This window comes from Populus trichocarpa, chromosome 8 (assembly GCF_000002775.5).
Source record: "Populus trichocarpa isolate Nisqually-1 chromosome 8, P.trichocarpa_v4.1, whole genome shotgun sequence".
NCBI classification, from domain to species: domain Eukaryota; kingdom Viridiplantae; phylum Streptophyta; class Magnoliopsida; order Malpighiales; family Salicaceae; genus Populus; species Populus trichocarpa.
In genome coordinates, this window is record NC_037292.2 from 17,283,033 (window position 1) to 17,296,950 (window position 13,918).

Sequence of the window (13,918 nt, forward strand, 5' to 3'; positions counted from 1 at the left end):
GCTTAATTGACTCAATTGATCACAAAGGCTAGGCTGACGAATTGGGGATAACACGTGGCACCATATGAGCGTAGAAGGGGAAAGAAAAAAGAAAATAATGAGTGTAGAAGATATTATCATGTATAGTTTGCAAAGATAATATTAAATTTTCAAAACAAAAAAATCTTTTAACTATCAAAGACTTTCCAATAAATTTAATTTACTCAAAGATAAATTTAAGTTACATGTACATAAATTTAATTTACTTTATATATAACATATCAATAAATATAAATAATTACAAAAATATCAAGTAAATAAGTGTTAACTTATATAGTTTTTCAAAGTACTTTTTGCTTGAAAATACATCAAAATAAAATTATTTTTATTTTTTTAAAATTATTTTTGACATCAACACATCAAAATGATTTGAAAATACCAAAAAAATATTAATTTGAAGTAAAAAAATAATTTTTTTTATTGTTTTACAAAATCACTTTTCAAACGCAAAAACAAACATGACCATATTAATTAGTCTTCAACCTTTAAGATTTTGTTAATTAACTGAATTGGTTCTATTTGACCATAAGATAATTGAGATAAAAAAAATGATATAATTTTATATTTGATTATAGGATAGTATTTAATTATTATTTTGAGATAAAAGAGATAAAAAAACATTTTGAGATAAAAAGAACATATTCTTTTATCCTTTTTATTCTTTTTATTTTTGAAATGATAAAAATTCATTTTAAAATTATTTTAAAGATATACAATCCTAATCTCTCAAACTATATACATTTTTGTCCACCAATGAAGTGTTGGTCTAGCGATTAAGATATTGTTATATCCATGTAAGGATGAGAACACAAGTTCGATTCTTAGAAAGCGTACTTTTTGAGAGGGGCAGCCACGAACCCCAGGTAAGAAAATGTGTGAGGATACCCGAATAAGAAAAAAATATATACATTTTTATCCATTACATGAATGTCACTTTTACTCTAGAATATAAACCTAATACAACCTAATAATATAATATAAGGTTGAATTGACTTAATCTAATTTGGTTGATTAAGGATAACATAAAAGCAAATGATGAATACCAATTTAGCCGATTTTCTTTTTATATTCTCATTTAAATCAAAGGAAAGAGCATCGAAATCAATGCACAAATAATAATAATAATTCGGACGAATGGAAATATCTTTTTCAAATGATTTCGTCTTTTCTTCATATATATATATATATTAATCGTTGGGAATTTTTTTTGAACAAATATGAAAATTAATGTAAATCTTTAAAAAATAATTGTTGGCCTTTGCTATAATAATTTGAAGTAACTACGTTTATAGTACCTTCACATAGATAATTAATATTGTTATGCCATATGTATATTGAAAAAAAACTATTTACCAAAGAACCAATATCTCAAGAAATTTTAAAAATAAAATATATCAACTAAATTTCATGAACTATATTAGAAGATTTCATTAACTACATTAAAGTGTAGCTTATGAATTATTTTAAATCAATATATTCTTATATAATGTCATTTAAAACATCTATACTTTATACAATATAGCTTTTATAGTTTATTTTTAATATTAAAAACAATAATAATAAATTCATTTTTTATTTAAATGACTTTTTATTTGAATGAAGTTAAAATTATTTTATTATACACTTTAAATATAATTTGAATATGATAATATTTTTTTAATGAATAATAATAATAATAATAATAATTTTACGGTCATAACAGTACTGATCACTTTAACAATTTATACTAACACCTAAATATAAGTAACTTAAATTATTAAAGTAATATGATTCACTTTATGCCTGTAAGAATAATAATATGCAAACATAAAAACAATTTTACTAATGTAAAGGTATAAAGAACAGTTTTTTAATTTACATTATCTATATAGAATTATTAAGAAACACAAAAGTTAAGTTAATTTTCAAAATATAATTTTTCTTTGATTATATGCGAAATAACAATTTACAATTTCTATAGTAAACTTACTCTAAATTGAGTTTGTAGCTACAAAATTAAAACTAACTAAACTAACTATTATTACAAAAGCATTAGTTGTTTTACCTCCATCAAATTGGATGTATAGTAATTAATACATGCTTAAATATTGTGTTATATACTTCATTAAATAATTTATGTAAGTGATGAGATACCAAAAAATTCAAGTAGCCTAAAAAACAAGATTTTATGTGTTGTGTAAATCTCCGGTCAAAATATTACAGAGTTAGAAAAATATTGAAAATTTAATTGACAACAAAATGGGACAAATATAAAGAGAACTATGTTTTTAGAATAAGGAAATAACCACTAGGGGTTAGTTGAGTAACTAGTACATTCCATATGAAAATGGTATAAGAAAATTCAAAATTACTAACTAGGTTTGTGCTTTTGAACATAATTCTCAATCTGATTATCGGATTGTGCTGAAATTTTACGAGGAATCTCCTCATATATTGTTCTATCTTTGGGTAAAATTGTCAAAAGTTGAACAAAAAAATAACTAGAAAATTCATTAATGGCATTTTTGTAAATAAGGTGATGAGCTGGCAATTCCAACAACTTTTTTTTAAGGTTAGTAGAAATGAAGAGAGGGGAAGAAGAAAAAAGAAAAAGAAAAACTAGAGAGCTCTTTCTTAATAAAATACTTAGAGAAAAATTATGTTTAAGGTAGAGAATGAGTGATTAAACATACAAACATAAGATTTAAACATAAGAAAACAAGTGAGAGGAAGGAAAACTAAGGGTGTTATGAACTTGTTTCTATAAATTTAAATAGAGATTAACAAAGTTGTGTAAAATTCTTAAATTTTGAATTGGGATTTATGATTGATCAATTAAGGAACTATGATATTGTGAATATGTGATGAGCCTGACATGAGATAGGATGTGAATTAGTTTAAATTAATGACTTATATAAGAAAAAACAACTTAAGTATTTTTAGAAATAGAGGGTCGACCATATGTAGAAAAAACAAAGAATTTGTAGGAGTTAAATCATTGTTTGTGTATTGTGTATTTGATAAGTTCAACTGGACTTAAATTAATCCAACTAAAAGTGGGGAAATTGAAGAAATCTCACTTCTTTTTATACTTATATTAAGTTAATCCAAGAAGAGAATGAATTTGAATAAGTTAATAGTTGTGGACTTGTGCTTAATGATGTTAAATGATATATTAAATGATAATGGTTGCCTTAAATGCTGAAGAAATGCATGAAAACTATTTGGTTGTTCATCAAATTTACAAATTGGAATCTAGATAGTTTTATCACCTGACTTTCACCTGACATTTAAACTAGTAAATGATGGATTTTGGAATATGTTTCTGTATGAAAGTTGTAATTAAATATATTACCTTTCAAATGAAACTAATTTTGCTTAATTCTAAGTTATAAAACTCGAAATATGATTAAAACAAAAGAAAGGCCAAACTGTATCTTACTTGACATATTGTATATGCTATTGTAATAAGTGATTTTGGATGTACAAATGGCATAATTGGATGTTCTTTCCTTCATTAAAATTGTTTTTCAAACGAGATAAGCCATACCCAAAATCGAGTTCTATAACTTTAATTATGATTTAAACATTATATAGTATTCTGGAGTAATTAAGTTAAATTGGCTAGGATTAGCCAACCTTTAGAAATTATGAGAATGGAATTATAATGGATTCTCGTAATGAATGAGCTGTGTATGATGTGGTATTCCTGTTGTTACACAACTTTGACAGTTCATGATGATCACTTTAAACCAACAGTTGAGATCTTTCGGAGTTGAATCAAGGGCCAAGATTTGACACCATTAAAGATAAAATTTTTCTCTTTCACCATCTATAAATAGAGGTGGATTTCATGGCATGAGGAGGGAGAAATTAAAGGCTAAAATTGAATAAAAACCAGCTCCTACCCCTGTTTTTTATTTCCAGCATCTTTTTTCCCTCTCTTCGTTAATGCCACCACCTTTTACATCTGCCAAAGATAACGACCAACAAATCAGCTCCTCCCCCAACACCTCACGTCGACCTCCCATCACAACTAACCAGACCACCGGCAGCACTCCCTAGCCAAGGTAGCCTCCCCCTGTCTTCTTTTTCTTCTCTTTCCCCTCCCTTACTTTTGTTGCATGCAAATAATGCAACGTGAATTATAATTCATGTTTCACTATTCATGCAACTTAGTCACTAGGTTGGGCCACTGACTAAGTTTTATTGGGTTGGACCCGTTTTAGTCCAGCCCAGATGGTTGGGCTAGGTCCAAACTAACTCATAAAAAAACAAAAAAAAAAAGGCCCGGCCGGTTGGGCCATTGTTGGCCCAACCAAATCCAGTTGGGCTAGCCTAGCCTATAAAGAAGATAAGGGAATAGGCCAATTTTGGCCTAACCCACCCTGGCTAGGCCCAGCCCCGATGGCTGGGTGGACCCAACCCAATATATTTAATAATAATATAATTAAAAAATACAAAAAAAAAATTCGAGAGTCTTTTTAAAAAAATATTTGTGATTTTCTCGCATGTTTTTCCAACAACTTTGCATAATATCGGGTTATAGACTTACATTATAAGATATAAATCTGATATTAAAAAGATTATTTTCTCCAAAATTTCAAAAAAAAATTTAAAAATAAATTTTCATTTTTAAAAATGTTTTTGTTTTTACATACGACTAAATCCTAAAAATATTTTGATCATGTTTTTCATAAAAAAACAAAAAATTGCATCTTTTTTATGTTTTAAAATGCAAAAAAAAAAAGAATATTATAACCAGTTTATGATTATCCGTTAGGATTTGACCAAAATGTCAAAGAACCTTCACCAATCATTTTATTCATTTTATATTAGGGTTTAAATGTAGACTTTAATATTGGGGGTGTAAAACTACATAATCTAGAGTACACCCTCGGGTATTAAAAATACAAAGTGTAAAATAAATGTAATGCTATTGAACTTTAGAACGGTTAAGATTTCACCCAATAAAGTAGAGACTCTCTCACGAAGGGAGATCTGCCTTAGACCTTAGAAAAAGACCAACGAATAGAAATTTGACCTAGAAAAACAATCAAACAACAATGCGGGTTGCCTCGAGTATGGTGCAATGAGGTGATGCATCTTCTCCTTGCACAACCAGTCCCTTACCTAGACTCTCACAGACCATAGGTTTCCTAGTAACCTTAATATTAGGTGACGACTCTTGAATCTTATAATCATAATTTAATGATTATACCCAAAACTCTTTTCTTCCCAACAATACCCTCTCGGGAGGCGAATAGAGTGTCACTCGACGTCGCTCCACCTTATAATCATAACTAGATAATGAGCATAAATTATATTTACATAACTAACTAACTAAGTAACTTAAATCCAAAATTAAATAAGAATAAAGTACAATTTGCATTTAATGAAGCCCAATTTGCATATGTGGTAAATGTTAAATAGCTCAATCTCTTGCTTGGATCGCATTAATCAAACCTTGATCCTTGTTGAAATTAATTTCATGCTTGACACCATCTTAAAAGGAGTTTTTTGATGCTTGCTTGACCTAAATATGATGAATCAACCCATTATATGCCTAATCGGCATATGCATTGGGTCCTATAGTGTTGTTCGTTGATTCATCATTGAAAGTTGCACTTGAGAGTCTTTCCATAAACATCTTAAGTATGTGCATCCATACAAACAACAACGTGAAATCTACTTAAGTTATTTTGAAAATAACTTGTTAAGTACCTATTAGTGTATATACCTTGTAACATATCAATTAGTTACATATGTCATCGACTTTATTCATATGAAAAACAAATTTATTATTAATAAAAATATTTTTTATTTTTAATATTCATTTATATTTGATTAATGAGTCTAGAGTAAAGATAAAATTCTTGGAACAAAGATATTTTACAAAGAAAATTAAAAAGTGATTATAATTATGAGGATTCATATTATATCAAAGCATTGTTCTTAAATGTTAATAAAACTAGTCCTCCGTTTGATTACAGATAAATGTCGCCTCATTGCAAGTTTAGTCCTAACAATATCTAATTGGCAACAAAGACATTCTTTAAATCCTTTTGCATAACTAATGCAATTTGTGGTTATGTTTGGCCAACGAAAATCACGGTTCATGATAAGCCATCTTATCTTAATTCCAAATTGGTGAGCTCTATAATGCCCTTTATGAACCTCAAATGTGACTAATAAAGCTTTTTTTGGTCTTAAAAATTTGAGAAGAGTTCAAATCTTATATTTCTTATATAATACATCTTCTAGGAGGACATAATTGATTGCTTTCATTTTAAAAGATCTTGAAAATTAATGTGAAGGATCTTGCTTAAAGGTTTTAATTTTGAATTTCCAATGATTTTATAGATAAAGAGAAATAGTGTTATTAAGATCTTCTGCTTGTACTTGATAAAAAAAACATTCCATCAATGATTTTGTTATTATCATTTTATGTATTTTCAACCGTGAAATCTGTATTAATCTATTTGTCATGACATTCCTGTTGGATATTAGTTATGGCTACTCAATTGATGATTTTGACAAGGATAATGCTATGACTATTAAAGGTCATCTTATACCCCGATCCATATTAAGCCAATTCATTGGCTTATGTATTGTTTTCTCTCACTAAAAAAAGATCATAAAACCTTTTAATAAGGTTTGTGGACATAGTGTGGTATAGAGTTGGAGTTGGGTGTTTACACTTATATTCCCTAGATAATTGTTGATAATAAGTAAGGAATTTCCAATTACAATTAGTGATTATGCTCCTAACTCTAGGAGTATTTTTAGGCCTATAATGGCTAGGAAAATCAAGCCAAAAGAATAAGGTAACTTTTTGACCTGTTAAGGATATTATGACCACCATTGTACCAACTTTGTTTTTTTGTCTTGGATCCATGAAATCATAATTACCATATAAAAGGTTATGTCATGATAATGTTGATATCCTTTTCCAATTCATTGTAGATGTTAATGAATGGATGATTAGCTAAAAATCACCCAAGACTTGGCCTTTCATTACTTCTTATGGCATATAATAAAGATTAAATTTAGATAATGCTAATATTCATTTGCCAACACGACCTCTTAAAAAAAAAGGCTTTGAGAACATATATTTAATTAAATTTCTTTTACATATTACATAAACAGATATCATGTACCGGTATTATTTTCACAAGCAAAAAATAAAGATAGACATAATTTATCTATCAATGTATATATTTCTTAAACTTCTGTTAGTACATGACTAAGATAATACAAAACATGTTCATGCTTAGAGTCATTTTCTTAACCCAACATGCTACCTATTAATATTTTTTTTCCTGAAATATACAACCTTAAAAGCATCCTGGGTCTTGGTGGGGAGCAATACCAAAGGTCTATATAGATAAGATTTTATGTCTTCAAAGGCAACCTGTTGCTTTTTGTCCATTAAAGCTCCTTACAAAACAAATTTTGCTAATAAAGTTTTGTATTTCATTCTTATTCTAAGAAGGTTTTACTTTCATGATTGCTAGTGCCTTATTCTTATCCTCTTTTATGACTTGTTGATGCACTAAAAATCATAAAAAATTGCTTATTTACTCTTTAAAGGTACATTTTGAAGGGTTCATTTTCAAGTTATGCATTCTCATTCATTCATATACAACATGTAGTTCATGTAGATGAGATGAATTTTGACTTTTATTTTATCACAATATCATTAATGTAGACTATAAAATTGTGATTGATCACATCATGAAAGATCAAGTGCATTGCCTTTTGGTATGTTGCACCAATATTTTTCAATGCAAAGGACATTCTCACCCATTCATACAACCCTAGTAAACTAAGATATCTAAGTATAGTTTTGGAAACATCAGTTTTTATAATGAATATTTAGTTGTAGATAGGTGGTCATCCATGAAATTGAGTATTTCGGTCAATGTTGCATTAACTAGCATATTAGATATTAAAAAAGGACATTGATATTCAATTTTTTAGAATTAAAAAAAATAATAAGAACAAAAAAGATGAAAAACTTGATCAACAAGGAGGAAGAATTCCCAAGAAAAGGAGGGAGAAAATTCTTGAATAATAGTTATGTAATTTTATATTTTGAGTAGCAGTTAAATTCACATGCATATTTAATTTAGATAAAAATAAAGAGATTGAAACGTACATACAAAATTATTTAACAAAAAAAAAAAGAATTCCAGAGTGAAGAAATATGTTTTAAGGTAAAGTCTCTCATTGTCTAGGTCTTTAGTTTGTCATTAACATATTTATAAGAAACTTTTTTCAAAGTCTTTTTTTTTTTGAATTTTAATTGAAAAGAAAACAAATTCATTTGCCATGTGAATCATTGTCCTAGGAAGCTACTGAAGAAAAAAAATAAATTCCAAAGAGATTCAACATCACACAATCTTCCTCGTGTCCCTAAAAGGAGGTAAAAATAGTTGTTTCCAATAAAACATGATGATGTCCTCCTCTCTTCCTTGAGAGTACCACAGCTCATACTCAGACGAAGACAGATTTGCTCTCGTTGAGAGTCGAACTCAAGACCTCCCGCTTACTAAACGGGTGCTCTAACCAACTGAGCTACGAGAGCTTGTTGAGCATTCCTTTACCTATTCTTCATATTGAAAATGTCCTGTAATTCTTAATTAGTGATGATATTTACTTGTAAAATTCTTTTAATTCTTTGTGTATGTTGCTGTGAATATTCTGTTGTGCTGTATCGATAATCTAAACTCTTTTTTTTTTTTTTTTTACCCAAATGTAATAACCAAAACACATTTTCCATAAATAATGGTTCTATTTGAAATACATTAAACTGGATCTTACTATAATATTATAAAATGATAATAATAACACTTCACATAATTATATTACTAGTTACATGACCCGCGCGATGCTACGGGTTAATTTTTTTTGCATAAAAAATAACAAAAAAAGCTAAGATCTAAAAATATTAGGTTTTTCTGCAAAGCTATACCCAAGAGTCTTGGGTTTGACTGAAACGTCTGACCTAAGAGTAATATTTATAATATTAATAATAACATTAAACTTGCATGACCCAAGTTTAAGTAGGTCTGGCTGCAATACTAAACCCAATAGCCTTGGATGTGGATCTGGCTGCAGGTCGTGTCATAAAAGTATGATAATTAAATAGATTAATTAAAAAGAAAAAAAAACCAACAGAAAAAAAAACTAATGAAGAAAAAGAAAAAAAAATATGAATTAACCGGGTTAACCCTTCATAAAAGGGTTAACCCGTCAAACCTTGGATTCATGTTGTGAAAGTTTGATAACTAAATAGAAAAAAAAAATTGACGGGTTACCTACAATTAATTGGGCTAACCCGTCAAACCCGGAATCCATGTCATGAAAGTTTGATAACTAAATAGAAAAAAATTGAACATTAACAAACTAAATTAAACAAAAAAAATTAATTAAAAATAAACCAAAGGCATAAGCTTTCTTACTGTGGACTGTACCGTGCAGTTCACAGTAAAAGGCTTAAAAAGAAAAGGGAAAAAGAAAAAAAATAAAGGCATACATCACGGGTTAATTTTTTTTCTTGCATAAAAAATATATAAAAATGCTAAGATCTAAAAGTGTTAGGTCTTTCTACAAAGATATACCCAAAAACCTTGGGTCTAGCTACAACGCTTGACCCAAGAGTAATATTTATAATATTAATAATAATATTAAACTTACATGACTTAAGTTTAGGTGGGTCTGGCTGCAACATCAGACCCAAGAGCATTGGACGTGGGTCTGGCTATAAGATCATGTCATAAAAGTGTGATGATTAAAAAGAAAAAAAACAAAGAAAAAAAACCAATAGAAAGAAAAAAACTAATGAAGAAAAAGAAAAAAATCTAAATTAACTGGGTTAACCCTTCAAACCAGGTTAACCCGTTAAACCTGGGATTCGCGTCATGAAAGTTTGATAACTAAATAGAAAAAAAATTGATGGGTTAACCCAGAATTAACTGGGTTAACCCGTCAAACCAAGTTAACTCGTCAAGCCCGGGATGCGTGTCATGAAAGTCTGATAATTAAATAGAAAAAAATTTAACATTAACAAACTAAACTAAACGAAAAAAAATTAATTAAAAAGAAAAAGATTCTGGGTTAACTCGACAATTAACCTATGAAACCCGGGATCCGTGTCATGAAAGTCTGATAACTAAATAAAAAAATTAACAACAACAAACTAAATTAAATAAAAAAAATTCATTACAAGAAAAAAAACACAAAGAAAAAAGCAAAAAACAAAACCCATAAAGGCATAAAAAATAAAAAAGAAAGGGGAAAAAAACAAAAAAAAACAGCTTAATATTTTACCGTGACTACAAACACTAATGCTTTTTAATGTATATTATAATTATAATTATAATATAATAATTATAATAATATAATATATTAATAATGGAAAAAGTCTAAAAAGCGTGAGGAAAGTTGTAGCTTTTCCCGTGTCTTTTAGAGTATTATTAATATGAAGGGCATAAAACCCAACCTCTAACCTCATGATTTATTATAACATTTTTTTTTATATAGTTACACTATACATGCTGACTTGTAAATTTAAAATTTAAATTTATTTAGAATTTTTTTTAAATTAGCTGGTTAGTTCATTACCCAAGTGATCCATTCAATTTTTTTCTTTAAAATAATTTTATTTTAATTTCTTAAAATCTTTATCCAAAAAAAAAATTTGATCCAAAAAAAATAAAAAAACCATTTTTATTACCACGGGTATTTGAACTATGTCAAATATTAACACTACTTGTTTTGAGTTCATTTGTAACTTTTAAATAGCGTTTTATTGAATTAAAAAAATCATAAATTTATTTTATATTTTAAAATTATTTTGATATGTTGATTTAAAAAATAATTTTTTAAAAATAAATAAAAAATATTATTTTAAAATATTTTTAAACAAAATATATTTTATAAAACAACTATTATTACCATCTTAAATACTTTCTATGACAGAGTAAAAAAAAAAAGAATTCGTTATGCAATCTAACAAAATTAAATGCGCGCCGATGTTTACAAACAAAACTTTAAATAATATTTAAATAATATTTTTAATTTTTTAAAATTTATATTTCATATTAAAATAATTTAAAATATTTTAAAAATATTTTTAAAACGCAAATAATCTATCTCTAGTTCCGTAGAGAAGTCTCTCTCTCTCTCTCGCGGTTTCCTCTTCCTTTCCTGTCTTTATCTAGTCTTCTTCAACATTCCATTAAACCCTTTGTTTACTATCACAATTACAGTCACCCCCACCCTTCACAGAAGTTTCACTCTTTATCTTCATAAAAGTCTTAACCTATTTTTTTTTTTATCACAGAACAGAGAAACCAATAGAGCAATGGCTTCTGATTCATGGGCTTCTCGCTTCTCAACTTCTTCAAGAAGATATCAGACTCGATCTGGTTTGTTTAAAATCTTTCATTTCTTTTGTAATGTCCTTAGTTTAGTAAGAGATGGTGTCTGAAAGCTGCTTTTTTTTTTGGACTTTTTGTTGGTTTGTGGTGCTAGATCTGTATGATGAGACTGAAACAGAAGAGGATTTGAAAGCAGAGTATTTGTGTCCGTTTTGCGGCGAGGATTTTGATGTTGTTGGTCTCTTTTGCCACATCGATGAAGAGCATCCTGCTGAAGCCAAGAATGGGGTATTATATTCTTATCGAGTTCTATTGATGGATGTAAATTAAAAAGTTTAGTTCTTTAGTGTTAAATTGCTTTTGGTAAAGGGTTTTATGGGGTTTGATTTTAAATGAGATAATTTGGTTAACTGTGTGAGTTTGTCGCCTTGTTTTTGAGGATTTTTGATTTTATCCTAGAGCATAAAAATTGGTCATTTTCTTTTTGTAACACTATTAATTACACTTTCCTAGTTTTTTTTGTCTAGAGACTGTTACTGAAATGATACTGGAATTGTTTGTTTTCAGGTATGTCCAGTTTGTGCTAAAAGGGTGGGGATGAACATTGTTACTCACATTACTGGGCAGCATGGGAACTTCTTTAATATATCCTTTTATCTCAAAATTTGACTCTTAACATTTAACATTTTGGTTCTGGTTTTTTTGCATAATCTGGATTGGTTTACACACAACCAAACATGCATGTTTATGTAGTTCAAATGTTAATTATATGGAAAAGTGACCTAGGTAATGTTGGTAATTGAAAATCTGTCTAGTGAATCTCTAGGCTCATGGGAAACTTTCAACATCAAAGGGGTGCTTGGGAATCTCCTATCTTGTTAGTTACCGGTTAACGGTGTCCAAACTATTGGTTTGTATCGACTTCTCTGTTGAAGTTCCTTGACTGGAGATTACGTGCAGCGTAAGAGGAGACTGCGGAAGGGGGGAGCTAACTCAGCATTTTCTATACTGAGAAAAGAGCTGCGAGAAGGAAGTTTACAATCCCTTCTTGGTGGATCTTCGTGCTTTGTTTCGTCCTCCAATACAGAACCTGATCCATTGCTTTCACCTTTCATATTTAATCCACCCAGTTTTGATGAACCACTGAATGCAAAACCTCTCTCTTCTGTTGAAGGAAGCTCAGTGAAGGGGAGCACAACTGAGTTTTTAGAAAGGTATGATCACTATCTTTTTCCCATATAAGCCACTGCATTTGATCTCCATTTATAAAAGAAGTTTCTGTATTTTGGCATCCAAAATATGAACTAAAAGGTAATGATTTAGGGCTGGAAACATGAGTTGCTGAACTCATTAGCCTCTTCTCTGATCTATCTGGTAAAGAAACCAAGAATAAGACTGACTACTTCAAATATGCATCTTTTCTTGAAGTTCAACTTTTTTAGGATCAGTTCAAATTTTTTAGGATCAGTGTGCAATTTTATAGAGTTACTGCCTTTAAGGTACTTTTTGCTTGGTTTAGGTTTAGAATATCGGTCTCTCCATGATCTCAAACCCTTGAAGGCAAGGACGGAACTATAGTAGTGCTGATACCATAGTCTTCTCTGGATGAATAGGTAATGATTTGTGGATTTTGAGGTTTACTGACAGTGTATAATTTGTTCTGACTATGTTTAAGGATTCTATTATTATGGTCTTGGAAGATTGACTTGAAGCTTGCATTCAACTGATTCCATAATTTTTAGCAAGAAACTTAAGACTGTTAATGATCATTCCATCTTTACCTTTACATGTTATTCACTAATTCATCATAGTTTTGTTGGAGAAGAGTATCACGTTTGGCAGAAAGGTAGCTAAAGGGAACGAATGCAACTTGAACCATGTAATTGATAACCTGTACTATATTTGCAACTGACCGCTTTGAGGCTTTTCTGCCATTGCCAGTATGTTGTGGAGTTTTTCTTTTTCAAGATTTCTAACATTAGTTTGGTGTCAGCAGGAAAGTCCAACATCCACATCTATCAGACGAGGACCAGGAGAAGTCCCGGAAATCAGAGTTTGTCCAAGGACTCTTGCTCTCCACCATTCTCGATGATGAGTTATGAGAGGATTGTTAATATAATGTTAGGAGTGTGAGCAAAGTGAAGAGGAAAGCTGTTCAATTTGTGACACAAGTCGTGTTAGTTAGGTCCGATTGACTACTATGTACTCCTATTTGTATTTAGAGCTGGTGTGCATATTGCATAATGGAAAAAATAAACGGATTAATATTGAGCCCGATTAATATTGAAATAGAGATAAAATAATGTTTTTTTTTATAAAAAAATATTTTAATATCAGCACATCAAAATAATTTAAAAATACTAAATAAAAATTCATTAAAAAAAAATAAAGTCTATTTCAGCGTTCCTTATTACATTTCGTGCGTGGTTGAGTCAAAAAATAAAGAAAAGAAAAGCTGGATGGTGCCATTTGTCTACCCAAATATCGTAGAAGGCAAAATGCTAACTTTTCGA

The 13,918-nt window shown here is 29.1% G+C and overlaps 1 protein-coding gene and 1 non-coding gene across 3 annotated transcripts; one reads left to right on the forward strand and one right to left on the reverse strand.

Annotated features, from left to right (window-relative positions):
• Positions 1-8,534: 8,534 nt before the first annotated feature.
• Positions 8,535-8,608, reverse strand: TRNAT-AGU (transfer RNA threonine (anticodon AGU)). Its single transcript has one exon. It is a non-coding gene; the product is annotated as a tRNA-Thr (tRNA).
• Positions 8,609-11,194: 2,586 nt separating this feature from the next.
• On the forward strand, positions 11,195-13,680 carry LOC18101871 (protein DEHYDRATION-INDUCED 19 homolog 4). Of its 2 annotated transcripts, XR_002983357.2 has the most exons (6): positions 11,195-11,453; positions 11,560-11,693; positions 11,973-12,050; positions 12,360-12,619; positions 12,925-13,018; positions 13,402-13,680. XR_002983357.2 is itself a non-coding variant. In XM_006380152.3 (5 exons), the coding sequence occupies exons 1-5, from the start codon at positions 11,390-11,392 to the stop codon at positions 13,505-13,507; spliced, it is 642 nt and encodes a 213-aa protein (XP_006380214.1). In that variant the 5' UTR covers positions 11,198-11,389; the 3' UTR covers positions 13,508-13,680. The 2 variants fall into 2 exon arrangements, 1 of the variants encoding a protein (XP_006380214.1); XM_006380152.3 differs by lacking the exon at positions 12,925-13,018 and having other exon boundaries at positions 11,198-11,453.
• Positions 13,681-13,918: the final 238 nt, after the last annotated feature.